At 35.4% G+C, this 23454-nt stretch overlaps 1 protein-coding gene across 7 annotated transcripts in view; it reads right to left on the reverse strand.

The window, feature by feature from the left end:
- Positions 1-23454, reverse strand: part of ARMC2 (armadillo repeat containing 2) — a 67912-nt gene that overhangs the window by 31373 nt on the left and 13085 nt on the right. For all 7 annotated transcript variants that reach the window (XR_002437072.1, XR_002437073.1, XM_021392295.1 and 4 more), the window contains exons 6-10: positions 12528-12598; positions 8916-9008; positions 5456-5631; positions 2797-2899; positions 1274-1494 (exon numbers count right to left, since the gene is read on the reverse strand). Coding sequence is in view for 5 of the 7 variants with exons in the window: in XM_021392295.1 (XP_021247970.1) it covers positions 1274-1494; positions 2797-2899; positions 5456-5631; positions 8916-9008; positions 12528-12598 (664 nt within the window). In the remaining 2 variants the exon portion in view is untranslated. The remainder of the gene's footprint in view (positions 1-1273; positions 1495-2796; positions 2900-5455; positions 5632-8915; positions 9009-12527; positions 12599-23454) is intronic.

Consider the following 23454-nt stretch of genomic DNA (forward strand, 5'->3'; position numbering starts at 1 on the left):
TGTTCCTGTATTTTTTATGATGACTGAACAGTTAATTGACACAGAATAAACTGTGCACATTTATGCAGATTTGTTAAAGAAAATGGCATGAGAAAGTCACAGAGGAATTCCATAGCAGCAGGAATCACTGCTACTACAGAAGAGATAGAGAATACGAATTACAAATAAAGGAAGAAAAGGCAATCCTGCAAAGTTGCAGGGAAGTTCAGACAGCAGGTCAAACAGCTGAAAATACTCTGGTTCATTTGTTTTGTTAATTTGCAGTTTGCAAACTCTCCCAGTCTGTTTATGTTTGTCTAAAGATTATACACACTGTTTTGGAGAGACATTGCTCCACTAAAACAAACAACAATCAGTAAGAATAAGGTGATGGTGTAAGCTATCCTTTTTCTCATATAATTTCAAGTATCAAATCCCACGTTTGTAAGTGATTAGAGAAATCTGTCATTTAGCATAAACATTGCTTCAGAAAACCGTCCAATCCATTTCCCTGTGAAGGGCCCAGAAGCTTACCGTTACCCCCCGCCTAATCTTTACCTCATACTTAACAAATCTAGTTGGCAAATTTTCAGCAAATACATAAAAATCCTACAAGCTATGCATAACTTAAGACGTACTTACCATTTTTTTTTTTCCCCTAAAACACCACAGTTTAAACAGTTTCAGGGCAAACGACTACTTTTTATAGTCATCACTCACTAAGGTTACCTCGTCAAAAACTTTGGGCCCGCTGCCTTCAAAAAGTTGCTCTACGGTTGGCTTTTATACTGCTGGCCTTTTTCCTTAAATTCTACTTCTGGAAAAAAGCACTTTGTCAAACTAATGGAGCTGTATTTTCCTACACTTTTTTTTTTTTTAAATGTATTTTTCTTGTAATAAAAGCTTTTTCTAATCATCTAGAGCATAGCAGAATAGGTTTGTATTTACTGCTGCAATTTAAAGAATTTACACAGGAACACATTTTTAGCTCTTTACTCTAAGATCCAGAACGCTGTCAGCACCATAAAATAATAATCAGAAATTTGTTTTATTAAGTACCTAAAATATTTCTATTCACTGAGAATTTCCAAAGCCATTAAAATTAACTACTGAAAATATGTGCAATAATTAAGTTTTGGTGCTGAACAACTTAATGTAAACTTGTGAAAAATAATTCTATTCAAATGCAGGGACAACTCTTGTCAGTGGTGCACAAAGTTAGCTTATCTCCTCTGACTAAATTTTTTATTTCCCCTCGAAATGTTTACTTTTAGAAATGAAAGTAAATGCTAACCTGGACTAATAGGTGGCCCAAGCTGGAGAAATGTGGGTCATTTTCTTTTATATTATTAATCTGCTTCATTAATTGCAGCAACATTTCAACAGCTTCTTTGTTGACCATTTCATTAAGGAGTACTGCATTTCCAGACATAAACTTTATAGCTCCCAAGCAATACAGGAGAGCTTCACTGTTTTTTTGTAGATCTTCAGTTCTCACGACCTCCAACAAACAATCTAAAACAAAAATCATTATTCAGAAAGCCTAAAATTAACATTTAATGTTTGATATAGTTCAGTCAACAAAGAGATTAACAACTGAAAAAAAAAAAAAACAACCCTCTTGTTGAACTCCTTATAAACTTTTCTAATAAATGGGCTAGAAAAATTGGGTATTTGGATCAAAACCAAGGAACTGGTTTAAATACTGATGAATAACAGAACTGGCCTGACTTTTTTCTTTCCAGGCTTCAAGAACCAGCATCAGTTGTAAAAACACTGCGGTAATCATTAAAATCTTCAGTCAAGATTTGAAAAAGTATGTATGCCTGGTATTTTGTTTTGACTTGAGACATTCAAAGGGGTTTATTCTTACTACTTGCTGAAAAATCTAATGTGTTAAAGCCTCTCAAATGAGGCACTAAAAAGCACAGATGAGTAATTCAAATCTCACACTTGAAGTCTGCCTGTACACTTCTTAGCTTTACTTTTTATGCAGATAAAGTTACTGTATACTTTCGCCTTATGACACCACTGTTAGACATCTGAAATGTTAAAATGAACACTTGTTAGTACAAGTCTAATGTATCTTTTCAAACTGAGATATTCCGAATTTGGTGAGTGTATTTTAAATAAGTAATCCAAGCCAATATCATACTTTTGAATTTCTAGTAACTGATTGAAAGCTATATATACTTCTTCCTATGTTCTATCCACTCAAATATAAATATTTTCCCACCTTATTTGAGATTAGAGATTTCTATAGTTTTTCTGATTGTACTGGATTTACATGGCAAGTTTTTTGGTAGCAGGGATGCTGCAGGAGTGGCCTGTGTGGGCAAAATCCAGCACTGCCACATGCCAGATCTGAGCCAGCTACAGTTTCTGCAAGAGGGACCCCGTGCTGCCAGAGCTGAGCCATGAGTGATGCTGAGTGTGTCTCAGGAGGGCAGATTGAAGAAAGGGAAAAACTGCTGTGTGACAGCAGATGGGAGAGAGGAGTGAGAAATGTGAGAGAAACAGTCCTGCAGACACCAAGGTCAGCAGAGCAGGGCAGGAGGAGGTGCTCCAGGCACAGAGAGGAAGTTTCCAGGAGAGGCCCATGGAGGAGGAGGCTGTCCCTGTGCAGCCCATGGGCACTGTGCAGAACAGGTCTCCACATGCAGCCACATGGAGGAGTCCAAGGAGCAGGGGCAGAGGGCAACCACGAAGAAATGTAGAGTTATGAACTGCTCCATTCCCCTGTGCTACTCAGGAGCAGGAGGTAGAAGACAGTGGATGTTTCAACATCTAAGATACATATAATAAGAAAATACATACCTAGTAATCTATCATTTTGAATGAGGTAATCATTTTTTCCATTCCTGCAAACTTTAAATGCAAGCTTGCAGACTCCGAGAAGATTTTTTCCATCCACTTTCATCTGCAAGAAAAAAGTCATAAGAATCACAACTAAAATCTACATACTAGTTCAGACATCGCATTCTCACAGTAAAGCTCTTAAAATCCAGCTGAAACTCTGATAGGATACTGAGCCACACTGAAAAGTTTGAAGAAATAAAAGGCACTGAAACCTAGCTAGCTTAAGCACTCTTCAGCAAACTGTGCAGACTGACTTTGAAATAACAGATTATATACAAGGTTTTTATGTATTTTTCTGCAGGCAGTATGTGATTGTACACCTTTTTTTTTCTAATTCACTCTTCTAAAGAAATTCCACACAGGATTCACTGGTTCTGCGTCTATCACCATACAACAAAGAAATCCAGTGCAACAATATATTTCATAATGAAAGTTATTCTCAGATATCAGAAATGATCTTACAACATGCTAAAGGTCACTGAGAGAAAGGAAAGCAAGAGTTACATCTGTAATGACAATCTCTTCCTTTTCTCTGCCTTTGAAGGCTTGAAGGGCAAATTCCTGCTGCTCAGGATTCTTAGAAGATGGAAAAAAAAAGATGGAACAAAATGAAGGAAAAATGTCTGTAACAGAACATTTTTTTAAGCATCACATAACATCTCTGATTAAAATAATGTCTATCAACTCAAAAGAAGAAGAAACTCTCCACATACTAATTACTAATATGTCTACAACACAATGCCAGGTGGTGTCAGCGCAGATGTACTAATTCCTAATGTAAATCATATGCCTGAAATTATGTAGATTATTAAATATTCTACATATAATCTTTCATAAAATCAAACAATCAAATGCAGATTGCTACTGAGGGAGTAAAAGTCTGTAAGGGATGAAAGGAAAACTTCTATGGGAATGTGTATGTTTAAGCAAGATCACACTACCCAGGTACACATATAACATGTTAAAGCTAAGCACAGATTTCGATTTTTTTTTCATAATTTATAACTTCTAATATATTAATTTCACACATAAAAATATAGCATCATTGAGATTTCAATGTATAATATTGATGCTAAGACCAGGTAATGGTTTTAGCTTCCTGCTCCTTGTAGAAACGCTATGGTTCTATAAACCACAAATCTATAAAAGAAAAGGAATCTTAAACAGAATGGAATACTGCAGAAAAATATATTACAATCAAGTTTCTCAAGTACAACTACATTAATGGAACTACTGGGACATGGAGTTCTCCTTAGATCATAGCAACAGGTGACTCACCTTACCATGAATGAAAAATGGATAAAGCTTTTAGAAGCATGCACCTGCTGTGTCACACAGAGAAGACTTGTCACCACACTAACATTGCTAACAACAAAAGTGATGAATTAAAAAAAATACACTTATTAAACCACTGACCCACACCAGCATATTTCTATAAAATTGAGCACCAGTCTACTTCAAATTCTACTAATAATTCAGTCTTACTTCTGATTTTACGCCTTAGTTTTAGTATAAATTAAAGTTATTTATTTCAGTCCCAATACATGTGCCTTGAAAAAAAAATCACTTGATTGCGCTTTTGGATACACCCTGTTCTTTCTGTTGGTTTTTTGTTGTTGTTTTGTTGATTTTGTGTTGTTCTTTTTTTAATAAAGATTGCTAGCTCTGTCTTAAAAACCTTATTTTAAGGCATTCACAGCTCATTCACAACCAACCTCTGTGCCTCCAATGAAAATCTCGGAAGTCTACCCTAGATATCTTATGCTATCGTGTACAGTTCCTTCCACAGCGATGTTAGAAAAACAGCTTATTTCCCTTTTCAAAAATATTTGAAGACAGTTATCATGTACCTTTCTTCAATCTACTCTACATCAGACAAACTTGATAGTCTGTATCAAATTGTGCTTCTCAGATCTCTCACTATTTAAGACATGTTTGCAGGCTTCTATTCATTATGTTATTTAAATGACTTGACTTCTCTTTGGATATAATTTTCCAGCTTATGTGCATCTCCCTTAATTATCAGCTTCATTTAGACCATGTTTCCCTTGCTTGCTTATACAAATATCATACAAAACGATAACAAAAGCCTTAGAAGTGTAATTCAACGTGAGGGCTGCCACTAACATTATCGGACCTTGGAGAGTGTCCTTGGCTACTCTAGCTGTCACAAAGAAAGAGATAATTATACTTACTTAAAAAAAAAAAAAGCAGCTTTAGTATTTTCAGATAAACGTGTTTAGTAAAGTCAATATATTATTCAAAACCGAACTTCAGCTCCACACCTAACTTTTTAAATTGTCATTTTATTAAAATCCCAGTATATATATCTCAGCTTAGGACACCGTCTCTTTTCCATGCATAAGCAATACACCAGCCATGATACGCCAACTACCATATTTTGGGTCCCTATTTCCCTCCCCACATGCAATTTCCCTGCAAAATATAGACTCCAACAGGTGCCCATCTGAATGAATGGGTGTATTTGTAAGGCAAGAAACTACAATTAACAAACCGCTAGTTTAAACACCTTTTAGAAGGTTGAAAAGTTAAATACAAGATGTAATTCACAATTTTGAGCTTCACATTCTACCAAATAGCATTTTGAAACACTTACAGACAGAATAATCTTTGCCAGCTTCAGGCAAAGTGGATCTGAATCAATTTCTACAAGTTTATATAATGTCTTCAGAAGCATACTTCTTCTTTTAGATCTTTTTCCAAGCATATTTCCTTCATTCAAGACTTGATAGAGTTTGGTGCAAGCCAGACAAAGACCTTCTACATTGTCTTCTAATTGAAGGGAATAGGAAAGGAGAGAAAAATACAAAATAATAATCAGTGTCATCTTTTCCAGAGCATCTTACTAGATACAAACACAGGAGAACAAAATAAAGAATGGGTTGCATAAGAACAAAAATCAGGCGACCAATAAATCTTCAAGGATGATAATGCAGTTCTCACAAACAATTGTATGTTGGTCTATCAAAAAGAAGAAAATCAAGCTAAGCAGTCACAGAGCCAAAATAATACCTAAAGCTAAACCAAACTCATCTTTAATGCTAATAGTCAAGATTGACCAGAAGTCCACCAGGAAACAATAAATCTGTAAACCTTCTTCAGAGCCCTGTCAAATATTACATGAAAAAAAAAAGAGACAACTAAGGATACATATATAAACCAACATGTTAAATGCTGCTGAGATTAAGAAAAAAGGAATGTAAAAACTGATTGGAACTCTCCAATGTACATTAAAGTGAAAGATACATTTGAGTGGACTGTTGGGCTGCTGATGAAAAGTCATCTCTTAGCCTGAGTCCCTCAGATGCTATTTAAAATATACAAAAATAAAATCTTTAGCAAGATATTATAGAACTTTCATCTTTACACAAAGGAATCACACTCCTGTTGACTTCAGAGGGAAAGCAAAAAGTCTTGCCGCTTTTTAAAAATAAAGTCTGCTGAGGGGTTGGGTTTTTTTGTTTGTTTTTTTTGTTTGTTTTTATTATTATTTTATGTTTATTCTTACCTTTGTTTCTGTCTATAAGTTGACACTAACAAAGCACAGTATAAAACTTTGTGTTTATTTAGGCTGCAATTCCCAGTTGAACTAGTCCTTCAAAGGAGGCAAAGCAGTTGGCAAACATGGTATCTAACAGCCCAAAAGTGTAAAGCAGATTCAAGGACCCACCCCTATTGCTGAGCAGTACCTGGAAGCTCTCAATTTACAATCATCGTACTCAAGCAACAGTATCACCCACTCCTACCAAGACAGAAAATGAAACAAAATGTACTACAATACTAAATCCTCCACTTCAGCAAGCAGTGAAACAAGAGTGGCAAAGAATCAAAACTGAAAGGCCTCCACTCCATTTCATCAAAACTAAAAACAGTAAAAATAATTCATCATTCATGCTGTGGGTCATTTTTGAAGGTTCTCTGTACTGAAATATAACAAATTAAAACATTTGCTCCTCTATTAAAAGTGACTGGGGTTCTGTTTGCTTTTGTCATGTAACAGTCATCTCAAATACAAAGTATTCTTAAGATTTTAAGATAATAATTCAGTTTCAGGTTAAACTTCAGCTTTGTTTTTGAACAGAAAGTTCTGTGGTGCAAGGCTTTTAGAAGGACAAAAGGGGGAAAAAAGGCTTTCATATTAATAACATGTAAAACTAAACGTGATCTATTTGTATGTTCAGGGAATTAGATTAAAGGTATGAAGAAAGCGGCTGTGCATAAAGTTAAAAAATATTCAATTAGCAATAAACCCATTGAAAAGATTGAAACTGTGGGATTCTAATGCTCATTTTCATAGAAAAACTGCAATTGTGCGGTAAATAGCCTAAAAGCAATATAACTTGCAGCTGGAGGAGGTAATGCAATTTAGTTATAATGCATGTGAATATTCAAGAAGCAGAAAAGCTTTTAAACATGAAGAGTTTTGTAGTGCTACACTCAATCAACAATTGTGAAATTTCCATTAGATAATTTCATTTAGTATTAGAAAAAGTAAGCCATAATCAAGTAAGAAGTTACAAACAAACAAACAAAGCACAGAGTAAGCCAAAGGTCAACGGTTTATGGGCGTTAGGCCTGATTCCGTGACAAAGGGGATGGGGGCCCCAAGGGCCCACGTCCCGGGAAAAGGGGAAAGGGGAAAAGGGTAGGGAGATGGCCCTGAGAGCAAAGAACAACGGCAACAATCTGAGGAGAAACAAACTAATTTACTAAATAAAATATCGGAATGCAAAACAACACACTATAATACAATATAATTACAATTTAAGCTGATAAATCCAATACAGAGAGAGAGAATGTCCCAAAATCAAGGTAGGCCTTACTCTACTACCGACGATAAGACGGCTGGAGAGCGAGGTGCTGCCAAGACAAGAGACGGCGGAAAAAGGGACGAGGTCTCGTGATCTGCAAGTTTTTATACTGTGAGCTTCTATCTTTTCCCTCCGGCTGGAAAAATGGTAACAAAGGAGCAAAGTACCGTGGGGAATGTAGTAGTCCTTCTCTTCTGAGAACTAGGTATGTCCACTACATGATGTTATGATGTGGAATACCAATAACCGAAAATCACAAAACCATGACACCAAATCAAATAAAGATCGAGGAAAAGGGGCCAGAAATATGATTTTCTTTAGCTCCAGTCATTTCACGGGAAGGACGCGATCAGATTTTACCTATGAATAATATTTTGCTTACCTATAAAGAAAGTGTCAATATGAAAAAGTTTAATTCAGCAGCTTGTATTTGACGGTATCAACACTAAGCAAGGAAAGGGTGAGTTGCACAGCTGCTTTCAAATTCTCTGACCGCTGTCTTTTCAACACATCAATGATAGGTGTGGGAATGAGAATCCTGCCTTTCTAAAATAACAATATAGTTTGGGAATCGCTCAGTACTGTACGAGCGTTTCATGCTCATCTACATCTCCAAAAATATGCCAAAAAAAAAAAAAACAACTAATCTGTAGCATACTATAATGAATGCTGCCCAAGATACTGTGAAGTCGAATCAATTCCTTAATTCAACATTCACTTTCAACTGCTTGTAAAAACTCTGTACTCCTATATAATGTTTATACAGGGCAACTGAAAAAGCCTTTTTAATGAAACTCTAAAATGGATTTCAGGGTTCAATCTTTCAAGCCATATTTAATTTACTCAATTTCGCTTCAGTATTCCGGGTCACTTTTCTGAGTCATCTAACACTTAAGCAGAAGGGGAAATTTTCATTAAGACTTCCTCACTTTTCTAAACTTGGTTTAGACTTTCAATATGGTCCACGTTTAAAATACTGAATCTATGAAGTACTTTATTTTTGTAACTGTTACCTCATCGCTGACTGTTAAATTGGCAGGGCTATGACCTCTAACACAAACTAGTTTAATTAGACAAGATGTTCTCTTAACCAGTGTTTTTTAATTTACCTTGCGAAGTCACTGAACATATTAAAGCATAAAAGACTACATAGTTCAAGTACAGTTATTCTATAGTAAATGAGTCTTGTGTCCCCTCTAGGAAGTAAAACAGAAAATACATACTTTCAAGAACAGCGTTACCCACCAGTTTTCAGTTCATGCAGAACTGGTAGAACCTTCGTATGCCAAAAGTTTTTTTCCTCTTCTGATTCATCTATTCTTGTATCATCCTCTAATCCTTCAAATACATTCAAAACAGAAGCACATATTCAGTGAAGGTTTCAGCTTCTACACAAATAAAAAACACTTCATCACTCCAGAAAAAAAAAAACAAGCTAAAAATGTCTGATTTTGCTATACCCTGGGCTATTCTACCAATTCAAGCTTTTCTTATGGTTTACAATTCCTCAAAAATGAGAGTTTTGCATAAAATTAGATGGAGAAATGTTTTCATATGTAAGGCTGCCCTATAAATCCAGATTTGTTTCTTGTTGCTGACATTAACGTTTCATTTGACTGCTGAACTGGAAAGTAATGACTACATTTACATCAATGTGTTTTTCAGCTCTATATCTGTGTGATAGGGGAAGTTTAGGTTGGATATCAGGAGAAACTTCTTTACAGAAAGGGTTGTTAAGTGCTGGAACAGGCTCCCCAGTGAGGTGGTTGAGTCACCATCCCTGAATGTGTTTAAAAACCATTTGGATGTGGTGCTCGGGGACATGATTTAGTGGTGAGTTGTTATAGAGTAGTGTGGTTAGGTTGCGGTTGGACTTGATGAACTTGAAGGTTTTTTCCAACCTGAGCAATTCTATGATTCTATGATAGCTCATTCTGCATTAAAAACATCCATTCTACAATCCTCTAAGGTTAACAATTTCGTCTAGTACACATGCACAATAGTACGCTAAGCTTGATTAGCTGATACTTTGTTCTCAACTAAGAAGGGAAAAATTCTTATTACGTTCTGTTAGTAATTCTAACCACCTCATACAATCAGTTTTTAAAATTTTCCTAAGTTCACGTAAAATGCATATCTCTCTCTTGTTATTTTATTTTTTTTTTACATGTTAGACAATTTCTTACATAGTTGGAATTTTGGGAGATAAATAGCAAAGCGCAGATATCTGAAAGATGTCCTGCTCCCAATAAACAAGTTTGAAGTCAATCCATTCCCCGCACTCTTGTCCACCCTCCATCAATTTACTACAAAGTTAATGAAAAGGAGCTACTGTTTAGTGTCAGAAACCTTGTCCACTTCCCAGCAGACCAAAAAATCAGTGGTGTGGAATTCTTCTGGAAACAAAACTAAGAGCTTGGATCTTTTTTTAGACTGGGTAAGGTAGTTGGTAAAAAATGGTTATTACTAAAAATAAGATTCCAGGATTGACTTTCATCAGTGGGAATTACTGCAATTTGCTGAACACCCTTTTCACATTCATCTGGCACTATGTGAACTGATAGAATTCTAGTCCTGACTGTGGGCCCCCTCTGGTAGAGTCAGCGTTTCTGCGCAACTTGCATTTGAAAGGGTCTAACAATTGCTTACAGGGTACATACACCTAGGCATATTTTTGGAGCTGGAGATTAGGTTAAGTTCCTTATCTCTTGGCAACCAAAGTTGTTACAGTGTTGCTGTTTGGTTACAGGTTTTTAAGTTGGTGAGGGGAAGAGGAAAGTATTAGAATCATAGAATCACAGAATTAGCTAGGTTGGAAAAGACCTACAAGATCACCTAGTCCAACCATCCACCTACCACCAATAACCCCACTAAACCATGTCTCTCAACGCTATATCTAAACGTCTCTTGAACACCTCCAGGGACGGTGACTCAACCACCTCCCTGGGCTTTTTTCTTTTAAAAAAAAAAATAATTAATAACTATTATTTTTTCTTTTTTTTTTTAAATAGGTAAATAAGTCTCACAAGTCCATTAAATCACATGAACAAGGCTATTAGACTAGCAGGTATATGCATTTAAGCAACAGATTACTCTCCTATTTAAATGACAGTGTAAATTCTTATCTGTGTAAATTATCTTATCTAAAACACAAAAAATAGTGTACAACATAAAAACATTGATATTAAGAGGTTTGAATCCTGGAAACATTATATCTCAGACCTCAAAAAAATTAACGTGCAGAGTATTATTTGAAAGAAGCAATTTAAAACTGTTTTAAAAGGCTGCTCTTTAAAAAAAATCCACTTTTTTGTGTATCCATATTATCTCTGTATACATATTTTACAAATTATAAAGCTATCGATAATATCAATTAGAGCAGATCATACTAAAATGCTGCTGTTTCATAAATAAATAATGTTGGTGTGTGCATATATACTTAAAAGTAGATATCATCTGGTAGCAGAGTTACTATTTTTATTTATTTTGCAGACCTTTCTTTTCCCACATCAAATGTGCTTATAGTCCTAGATTTGAGGAGTATTTTGATTAATAAAACACTATGTAGTATTTACAATAAACTGAAAATTCTGTTCTGGATAGTGTAAGAGCATGGCTGAAATGAGAGCACTACAATAGCTTGCACTTACCTTGCGTGGTACAAAACCCACATACTGACTCAGTTGTTCCTTTTCCTTTCAGTTTGCAGCTACCTCTCTTAAATGTTAAGATGAGACCAACTTTCTAACCATGCACATGCTTAATTTCACAAAGCAATAAATAGAAAAGTTCATATATGTATTTGCAGATATGACAAAATGTATTACTGGAAAAAAATTAACAAAACAATTCAATTTTTAGCTCGGAACAAAAATAACTGAATTTTTGCAACCCTCAGCTGCAACTGTTTCATATCCATCAGAAAAATGTAGCAATTGTTTTTTGGCGTATTTTTTTTAAACAAGTATCTCTTGTAGTTGCAAAAAAAAAAAAAGATCACTAGCTTTTAGTCAACAACATTAATCCTAGACGTAAAAATGAGCAGTAAACATGTGACTATAAAGAACAGTAACATTATTAAATTGTTAATTTGCTTGTCTCCCAGTCTGGAGGCATTTTTATTTCTATTTATTCTGGGGTTAAGCATGAGGAATGTACAAACTAAGAAAGCTATTTATGCTGGAAAAAAAAAAAAAAGATGTAAGAAATGATCCTAATGATACATGTTTTTTTCAATAGCACCAATGAAATAGTACAAATAAACTATAAGGCTTTTAAATGGAGAAGATACAGCCTCAAATAGCAACTCTGACTCCATGTAAATGGAAGAAGAGCACATCGTAGCCTTTGTCAGAATGATCCAGTATCAGGCAATGGCTCAGTTCTAGTAAAATAATAATAAAGTAACAGCAAAGTAGAAAACTTCAAGTTAGCATACCAGACTCTCAAATATACACTTGCAATGTATGAAACATGCCAGCTCTCAGAAAATAATATTTAAAATCCATTATGTAAAAATTAGTGAAATTAGAATCAGAATCTTCAGCTAATGCAGTAGGACAAAGCTTTGTTAATTTCAAGGCAGTTACGTCAGCTTACACAAAGCGATGGGTTGATGAAGTGTTAATGGAAAACCTCTTGAATATTGTTCCTGTACACCGCCAACACTAGAAATGCAATATATTCAGAAAATCAAATATAATGTTCAGTGAAAAAAAATCTCCAAATCATAATATTTTGATTATATATATTTGAATGTATTTCACATCTGCAAACAAAAGGAAAAGATACAGTAATGAAATTTTTTTTTTTTTTTTTACCAGAGGTTTGGAAACTAAAACACTTTATATAAAGTACCTGTTAATCTTCTCTTCCAGTCTATAATCCTTGGCTGTGATGCAACTATGCCATGCTTCTTCATCTGGTTACTAAAAGATACAACATACACGTACAAAGAAAGTATATCAGAATACAATGCCTACTTCACAGTCAATACAAGATCTGTGTATTTATAACTAACTGGAAAATATACATTATTTTTACAAATGTATTAATTACCTGCTCATTAAAAGTGATACACAAAAACAACCTTCTCCAGTATCTATTACAGAAAGCTCTTTCAGAACGACTGACTTATTTACACCACAAGAGGTCACCCTTGTGGAATACAAACTATCACATTTCCACTTGTGCAGTAAGACTGAAAGCTCGCCAAACTAAACTCAGTGATTCAATCTTTATCATCAGTATCATTAACTGAATACGAGCACAACTAATTTTAAACTGCAGGCTCACTCATTCACAAGGACAACTGCTTCTTCTGATAGAATAAACACTTCTAAGAAATTTAATGAGAAGAATTTTCCAAGAAAGAAACCCCTTGATAAACCTTAATGTAAATACAAAAGTTTTCAGGCTTGCATGTGAGCTATTTCTAACTGTATAATTATCACTGGTTTTTCTAGTAAAAGAGACATGCTATGTTGTCTCTCTCTCTCCTTTTTTTTTTTTTTTTTTTTTTTTTTTTTGTAAAGCAATAGTAATACCATAATTCTTGTTGATTATATCATTAGTCTTTGGCCAAAGGAACTACTACATACATCTTTGATAAATTTATTGTTTGTGTACCTATACACCCAAGCAACACTGATCTAAATATATTATTAAATATATTATTAATTTATTATTAAAATAGAAATCTTTCCTCACTTAAATTATGTACTGAAGACAAAGATCTTCATCTATATTTTCAGTATGTATTTCAGTACGTTTAATTTAACACTCCTTATTCTGTTTATAGTTCATATACCAATACAACCTAATCTCCTAAATTTCTTTCTAAGGCCAATAGTAGCATATTAGCAACGTTATTTCAAATTTTTAACCTGTTAATTTAGTTGCTATAAAGCTTAAAGCTAAACTGTTTTTTAAGTGGTTTGCTGGATTGCCGCCTAAATCCTGTCTGCCAGTCCAGACAGAGCTGTAAGTCATCCTATCAACAGATGGAGACAGAATAAAACACAAACCCCATGTAAAATCACTTCTGTATCAAAGAGACTGGAAAGCTGACTGCTATCAGTCAAAATTTCCCAAGCAATCATATTACAGAGGAACATTCACTTCATTATGGCTAACAGTGAGTCATGCTTTCCTTTACAGCACGAACATTTAAGTGCTTTAAAATCCAAATGCTTATACAAACTATCCTGAAATTCTTTCAGCTCATGTACAGCAGTTCATAGTCAGCTGAGAAAGCAACATTTAAGAAATGAGAAAAAAAAAAATAGACAAGTGTATGCATCCCTAAAACAGACCAACATGTGTAGATACATAGGTTAAGAAACATGGTTCTACAGGATATGTTAAATACATTTAGTGTATTAATACAAATCAGTACTTGGTTTCATTTACGTGAGTTGTCCTACAAACCTCAGAATTTTCAGAAAGGATCCTGAGGTTTTGCTTTCCCTGAAATGAAGACTATAATCTCAGCAAAGGACACCGAATACGTAAGACAACAGTAACTACTTCAGTCACCTCATACAGATATACTCAGGAATTAGTATAATAATATGTAAGCACGATGACACTACCTGCCTATATGAATATGGATGTCTGAGTTTGCCCTCCTCAGAAAAAAAGTTATTTAACTTTTTTTAAACAATAGTATCAATAGATTTAAAGACATAGCATGCATAAAAAGGAGATTGCTGCATTGCTGGTATTCACAGAATCACCAAGATTGGAAAAGACTTCCAAGAGCAAGTCCAACCATCCGCCTACCACCAATATTTCCCCACAAAATCATGCCCCTTAGTACAACATCTAAACATTTCTTGAACATTTCCAGGGACAGTGACTCCATCATTAGCTTACCAGGGACTCTCATTATTTGCAGAAAGAGAATACCCTGAATATATAAATAAATGAGAGCAACTAGTGGGCCTGCTTATCTTCAGGGAATATGTACAAGTCATGAGTTTTGTGAGAGTATAAGATCTCTTCGTGTATCTTTACCATGCTGTCAACTACATTTTAGTCAGAGACTTTGCTTCTTTGTTATCTTTTTACTTTCATGTAAGACTGAAACTTAAGTAGCAAGATCTCATTAAGAACTTTGCAGTTAAAATGTAATCAACCTACTCTAAGAAATAAGTTACCTAATATTGAAGGGAACTGGCTTGTCAGGAGAGTGGTTGCCTTGGAAACAAAGTCAATTGGCAGAAAGCTGATCAGCTGATAAGGGACTCATCAAGAAAATCAACTGACAGACTGATGATTAACAGAAGAGAAATAACTTGACAACTGGTTCATCTCTATCCCTCTCATACAAGGGAGATGATAGCAGCCCCTATGAGGAACATTGCTTTCTTGAATGTACTCAGACTATGATGACTTCCAAAAAGAACATGAGCCAGCACTGCAGCACCGGTATTTTTCCTCTGCAAAACAATGTATATCAAAATGAAAGCAGCATTCATTCAGAAACCACGTGTTTAGATGTTTGCTTGCTTGTTCTAACTATGATCCTCTCTTAATGGTATTCCAGGGAAAAGTACATTCCTAAGAATTGCATCCTGGAGGCAAAGAATCAGGCTACCTCTCTCTAAAGATGCTGTTTATGTCAGCAAAGTCTGACTCACAAATGTGAGTGCAAGAGTCCAACAAAGAAACAGTGCTTGGACTCTTTCCTCATACTGTGGTACCTTCTCAGAAACTGGTTGCCTCTTTGCTTGTAAAATAAACGAGGCTGGCAGTGGGTCTGAGGTTTGGGCCACAACTTTCCATATAGTTAAACCATTAGCATGGTCTCTGCAGTGGTTTTGGTCCAAGACAGGAAGAACTCTCCTTGACAAAGGTCTAGACATAGGGCAGAGAGAAGCAGGGGCAGGGACATTCCCAGCAGGTACTTTTTGTGGGAGAGGGAAGGGGCTAAAAATCCTTTCGTTGTATTAACATAAATCATTTCAGAGTCGGCCATCAAACCAACGACAGAGTTATCTTTTGCTTAATCAGCAGTACAGAGGCAGTCCTGGTGCACCAGTGATCACCTAGCTGCTACTTAAGTGGGGTATATAGCACAACACTAGCATACATGAGTGCTTCTCTACAGGATTGTCTCTAACAAGCATGTTTGATCAGTGAGGTACCAAAGATTAACTATAAAGAAAACTGTGTGATCACCTCTATTTATTTATTTTAACTTGAAGGAATTTCCTCCAGACACCACCCTCTCATCATGATGAGGTCCTTGTAACACCTATGTATTCTTAAAAACTTAGACAAAACTAAAAAGTATGGAAATGGAAAAAGAGAGGACTACAGTAACCGAGGTAGCGTAATAAAGGATGGAGGATGAGCATTACTGTTCAAAGAGGAGGAATAACTGGGGATGAGCAAGAGTGGGTATGGAAAAAGCCGTAAGCCCCTTACTAACCACTTCTGCAAGTGCCAACATCTCATGCAACTCTGCTCCCCTCGAGATTATGAGCCTCTCCTCTTGCACCCATGTAAACTATCCCCTGCAAGACAGAATCTCTGCAGTCTTGTGAAGGCAGTGAGCTATTACCATACAGACAGTACACAGATGGCATGCCCTGGGCAAGTGCTGTGAGGAAGTCATACACAGCTGACAGCACCTGGGGCATGGGAATATTTATTTTTTCCATTTTTAATCAAGGAAATTAAAATGAATTATCAACTTACTGATCTTGAAGATAACTAGATTCCACAGAGCACCCTTAACTTTGCATTTATAAGCGTCTTTTGTTGTGAATTCTATGTGGCTGCATAAGAACAACTCTTGGGGGGCAGGAGATGTGTGAAGACTTCAAAAGAATCCAACTGGTTTCCACTGACAAAAATTGAAGGAATTAACATGCAAGGAGTTTCTGAAGACTGACTAAAAAAAACACTATTTTCCCTCCCTCAGCTCCATACAAAACTTTTGAAATATTAGTAAACCTCCAACATCAGCAACATTTAGTCCAGAAAAGTAAACATAGAAGACAGCTTGGAAGGACAAACACCACACTGCCTGCTCAAGGAGCCATCTGCAGAATATACAATAATACTAAAATTTACAGAACATGAATTTTACACATGAACATGAATTTTATTTTATAAAAATATGAAACAAAACATGGTCTAGTTTGTCCAAAAGCTCATCTTCAACCACTCTTTATAGTATACAAAAAGACATCATAAGACTTGTAATTACAGACACTCACAGAAAGACCTCTTTAGAAGTTCTTTCCTGATGGCAAGCCCTAGTCTACGTTGCTGCCACACAAAAGATCTCTTATCATCCACATGCTTTCACTGGCCTCAGTGCTAACCTACAGTAGCCAAAATCTTGTCTTCAAACATCCAGAAGAAAACCAAACTTTTCTCAAGGCTCTGAAAGTAGAATAGGCACTGAAATAAGATGCGGACTATTTATACATAAGTAAAAGCACTGAACAAACATACATTGCATGCACTGGGAAGTCAGACTTGATGTAGCTACATCCAAAACCGAGCACCCTTGGTTTTAAGTAATGAGAGGAATAGATTCAGAGCAATGCTAAGCAGATCCTGGTGGCCCATTCAGGCAAGCCAGAGGTATCAAAAGGGCTATGAAGCACAAAGGGATTCCTTCCAGAACAGATCACAGCTGTCTCCCCCAGTAGTGGATAATCCTGAAACAGTTATGCCATTTAGAAAGACTGTTCTTTGACACATTACTGGTCTATCTGTTCAGAGAGTGACTACATCTACACTATAATACAGGTTTATTTTTAATGCTAGCAGTATACAGGACAACACAGCTTCTGCCAATGAGGATCATTTAAATATTTAAGCAGGTCTTTATTTTCCTTTCAACCAAAGATTCCAAATTTCTGTATGGGCCATAAATGGAAAAGCTGCAAGGATATGTTGTAAAAGTAATATGCAACCAATAAGTCCTTAAAAAGAACATCAGTGGGTAAGTAAACTAGTTTTCTTCTTTTGAGTGCCTGTCATACTATGCGTGATTTCATAAAAGGAGTCATACTGTGATGATTTCCACAGGCATAAAAAATATAATCTGGAATAGCGTCTCAGTCTTTGAGTTTTCATTCAGCTGGACAACGTTACACTGTGAAGCTTCAGAAAGATCACAGTACTTATTAAAATATGAACAACAGAACTTCTTGACAGCCATGCAGAACTCATCTACAGGCATGTAGTTACTTGCACTGTGATCGAAAAGACTTAGCTAAAATCAGGAGGGTGAAGGGGAGAAGGAAGAGCTCTTATCATACAAACCAACAATAAATTTCCCTGGTTGAAAAGCATTATTTTCTAGTACAAATCAACAGCAGCCACAAAGTCCTTCTGAAAATGTTTGTGTTGACTACATAGGAAGAAATAATGCTATATCTAATGTCTAACACTCACTAAGTAGACTTAATTGGGGAAAATACAGCTTAGGGAAACACCTCACAGACAAATAGCTTCGGTAAACAAATAGCTTTTGGCAACTCTGAAAGATAAATTCTTTGATACTCCCCTATAGGAAAATGTAAACCAGTAAAAAAAATCACCTTATCCTTAAAGAAAACAGAAGGACCTGCTGTAAGAACCTGAAACTTTTCTGCTCCCCTAGCCAATGATAAAGGGATATTTTCTTACACAGGCTAAGAACAAAGGCTCTCCTGTGTTCACAGCAGACTGAAGTACTTTTGCAGAACCAGAAACGAGAGACAGGGGGCTCGGTGCACACAAGTGCATTGAAAAGAGATCTTGAAACAAGAGTTTTGTGTCCAAACTTCGGTACACATGAGGTCCTGAAAACAAACATGATAGGTCATGTTAGCATCGAATATAAACCATGTATTGACACATTCTACCTGTAATATTATACTGAGTAAGAGGAACTGGAATTACTTAGGAGACACGTACATGCTTCCCTTAATGGACACAAGGAAAATATCTCCAAAAACATTTTTGTTGACTTGTATAATAAGCAGAATATCAGGATATTCAGGTTCTGAAAAATATACTTCAGTGTCACTGTATACCTACCACTGGTGATCCATCAGTTTTAAACACCTGAGATTTTCCTCCCACAAAGTATACAAACTCCCAAGAAAAACACAGCTGAAAAATGAATTCTTTATGTTAATTCCATGTGTTGCATTTGTGGATATGAAATGTAGCACTGGTATTTTCCATCATTATCAGAAATAAATAACGCACACATCTGACATAATTTCCTGCTTAGCTGCAGTACATTGACAGAAAAACTGAATGCTTCCATCAGCTAAGGACCTTAAGCCCTCAAAACACAAAAATGTTCCCCCTTCATCCTAGAAGAAGGGCAACTTCAGTAAGGCTTCTAGACGTCAGGAAAAATGGAAAGGCTACAGCTGCACAAAACGTTAAATCAACAGTTGCAAATTTGACTCAGAAGAGATGCTACAAATTTCACTGAGTAAACATTAAGAAAACAAGCAATTCAAAACTGTATGTATGTGCTGCATGTTTCTCTTACGCATGGCTCAGAGTCACACAGGCTATGAACAATACTGTTGATCTGTGCTAGAATATTCATTAAATCTAAAAGTTACCTTGAGGTAGAAATGGGTTAGACGCTAAACAGTCCAACACTGCTCTGAGAGCTGTTGATATTTACATGGAAACTAAGGACTGAGTCCTGCATGCTTTCCCCAAGATTCAATAAATATGCACCACTTAAAATTATACTAAACATCTAACTCCCATTGGGGTAATTATACTTTGCAAGTCAACTATTCAAGATCATGATCCTTTCTTCTTTTAGATACACAATTAGAAAAGCTATCCACTATAAAAACAACAAAAAACACCATGAAAAAAATACCAACCAGATACTTCTAATGTGAGTGCTTCAGGAAGACAACAGTTACTTAGAAGTTAAGATGCAAAACAACAGTCTCTCCATTGCAATGGAATTATGGCTGCTAAAATTTCACATTTTGACTTTGAAGCGGTATCGCTCAAGTCACCTGGATAGAAAAGCAGTAGTCAGGAGGACTACACCTGAAAATTATACAAGGGGACCAATGTGGGTACTCAGTATTCCAGCAACTGAGCACCAATTAACCTCCATAGCTCAACTCAAATTTCACATCAGTTGAAATGTAACCAGAATTTGATGCCCTGGAAAACAAAAGCAACAAAAAAAACCCACACCACTAAAGAAAAACAAACAACAAAACAAGAGAACACCGCATCACACATCAAGGTTCTCAGTTTTGCTTGATCAAAACTCACACACTCTACATGAAGCCTTTTAATAACAACAGGTATACTTCACAGTGGATTCAATCATCCAAACATTGTGAATATCACAGACAAAAAACAGACCAGAAATTCCAGCCTGTCTCTCCAGCCACATAGTCTGCTGTAATTCTTGTCTTAAGATGAAGTCAGAGATGGCCTTACAATGCTTTTTAAAAAGCATTTAGAACAAACAAACAAACAAACAACCAGAAGAGTAAGAACAGCTACTTAGGTACTTTAAAAATTATTCAGATTATATATATGCAAAAAAACACTGTATGTTATGCTAACCTTGTTTATTAAAAAAAAAAAACTGATACTTTGAAATTACACAACTAACAGGAATTGTTTTCATCTTTTGGCAAAATCAGAAAAAGAGTATTTTGCTTAATTATTCATTTTTATAGAAAAAAATTCCATGTGCCAATTAACATTTGCATTTCCTACTAATCTATTTATTCTTATTTAATTATAGTATCCAGACATTTTATTGCTGAAAGTTTTATGTTATCACTCATCGGTTGAACAGCAAATATGGTTTTTAATTTGTTGTATTTTAAATATGGCCATTTCTTCCTGACCCATAACATAGTACCTAAAAGACCCTATCTTTTTATACAAAGTGCTACTTCACTGAGCTACTTATAAGAATGTATTTCTATTTAGCTCAACTACTACTGAACTTTCTATGATGCCATCTCAAGAGACAAACATAGTAGATAGAAACACAAGAAAGAAACAAGTAATAAATATGCCTCAAAGAAAAAAAAGAATAACAGCTAAATTTTTAAATATTATTTTTCTTTTAGTAAACATAAAGGAGACAGTGTATTACTTGCAGACAGCTAAAATAAGCATAATTTAGAGTATTAAACCAATTAGACAAATCTCCAATCAGTCCTGTTTCTCGGTTACAAATATTTTCAAATGCATACAAATAACTGAAAAAGTGTAACTGATGATACAAATGTCCTGAAATTATTTCAAGAGTTAGAGGATTATATAATATGCAACACCATCAGAAAAGACAAAAAAAGAAAAGGAGTGGAAACTGTAACTGAGGTTCTGATACCATTGATAAGAGAAAAGATAATAGTACAAAGGCAACATAATTTGCAAAAGTGTATCGACAAATAGGCCAACTACACTCTGAGTCATCCTGAAGATGAACAAACAGCAGTTCCTCTATAAAAACAATCATGAGCATAGTCCGTTACTTACGACAGCTCCAGCAATACAAAGAATACAGTATTCTGTTTATACAGGCTATTAAAGAACTGTGTGTACGTATTAAACAGTATAGCTTACAAGAATAATGGAAGATGATTAAAACCCTTTATTCTCATCTTCTTTATTCCTCACAGTCTTTGCACCTTATACCTAATATTAAAAAAACACTATTAGCAATATCTATTTGTGGAAGAGTATCTTTAGGCAAGCAGGCAACTGATAGATGAATTACAATCTTAAAAAAAAAAAAAAAACACCTAAAAGAAAAGCCTAAATATATTTGAGTCTGAAAAGCACAGCATCTTCGTCTATCTTACTTGAATCTTGCATAAGCATTCTTATTCTAAAGAAAATGTCAATCTAAATTCATTATTATTAAAGCCTTACCTAGACTGTGCTCTTCCTTCTTGACTCCTTCCACGTCACACCCTTCCATTCTGGCAACTCAATTTCAATTAGTAATAAGGACTCTCAAGACCTAGGTTTCCCAAATTTGGAGACCAGCAACCTTACCCTGAATTTAAGGACTAGAGTAGAAAGACTCCTTTTGGACTAGGCAGTACAAACAAGCCTAAACTCCACTCTTTCATGAGTGAATATCACAGATAACTGCTGCTTGATGCTCTTTTCTTCAGCAGCATATACAATTTCTATTCTGAAAAAAGAGCTCTTCATTTCCAATTTTCTCTCAACATCTCCCAAAGCTATATAAAAACAGACACCTTCTTGGAGGGGGAAGCATTACACTTTCTTTGTCAAACACTTCAGAAAACCCTGTGAAAGTTTTTGCACTACCTTATCATTTCCTTCTTAAATGGTTTTAACAGCCAGTGGAACTGAAGCACAAATAGAAAAAGATTATTTAGGAGTAGAGTAATTTCCTGTTTTCATGTCTTCATAAGAACACAAAAAGTTGAGGACAGACATAATGAGAAAAGACAAATCCTGAAGGAAGTCTGGATAATCTGCAGCAATACCAGCTAAACTGTACAACAAGCTGATACTCGTATGATGTCATTAATTTCAAAAATTCAAACAAAGCAAAACAGATTTATTTCCTGAAAGAAGCATCCATTCTATCTCCTCTGCAGAATTCCTTTTCCTCAAGGAGAAAAGGAAAGAATATTTTGAAGCCAGTTCAAGCTATCACACAGAAATTATTTCCAATATTCATTTGTCCACAAGTTTTATTTTTTCTATTAAAGCATTCAGGAATTCTAAAAAGCACAGAAAAGAGAAACTAATCATGCAGAAGAAGTTGTTGAATACTTAAGGATTGTGTCAAACACGTATTTACTAAGGACAGCAATGGTGATAGAAAATAAGGCATACTACATCTTCTTTACAGCACCTTCTAATCCTTCTGTAGATATTTATAGAAATCTTTAATTAATAGAAGCATAGATCAAGCCAGTTGGGAGTAAACTATTTGCCACCAAGCTTTTCCTTGCTGAACGTACCTATGTTTCTAAGGAGTCCTGAAATGTCACCTAAGCTTTCAGAATATTGAGAAATTGAAGGAGGAGGAAAAAAATATTCATCTTTTCTTACTAGGGAAACGGTTGCTCTTCATCAGCAAATCTGCCATCACCAGTGACACTTTTGTTGAAATACATGAATGCAGAAAGCATTTTATAAGTTTCATTTCTATAACAATCACAATAGATGGCAAGACACAATGCCTGCAAGAAGATACAAACAAAACTCAGCTTCTTTATGATTGTCAGAAGTTCCTCCTTGCTTTCCTGAGGCAACATGTCAAAAAGTTCAAATCTGCTTAAATTAATATACCTTTTCTATTATAACTAGATGGTTATTCAAAAAACAGTATTACAAACCAAATGGCAAATAACTCTTCCCTTAGAAGTCTTGGGGTTTATTGTCCGTTGTTGTTTGTTTGTTTGTTTTTAAAGCCTCTCTATAAAGATTTCATTAGCGCTGTTTCTTCTTTCCACCAGCCCTTGGGACAAAAGAATTTGAGATGGAAAGTGAACAATCCTCTTGCTTGAATAAAATACCTCCTGCTCGTTCCCTCAGAAATAAGTGGAATAGCACTAATAAAAGGGATCTGCCATACTATTTTTGCATGCTTTACAGTTTCATTATTAACAGAAAAACAACTATTAGAAAAATTATTTTGGTACCTATACAGGAAATGCAGGGAAAGGCTAATGAGGAGTATCAGACACCTTTTCCTGTGTTTCCTCATGCTTAATTCCTGCAAGGGTTTGTAAATCACTACGATATAGAATTGAGGCTTATACAA

This window comes from Numida meleagris, chromosome 3, assembly GCF_002078875.1.
Source record: "Numida meleagris isolate 19003 breed g44 Domestic line chromosome 3, NumMel1.0, whole genome shotgun sequence".
In the NCBI taxonomy this organism is placed as follows: Eukaryota; Metazoa; Chordata; class Aves; order Galliformes; family Numididae; genus Numida; species Numida meleagris.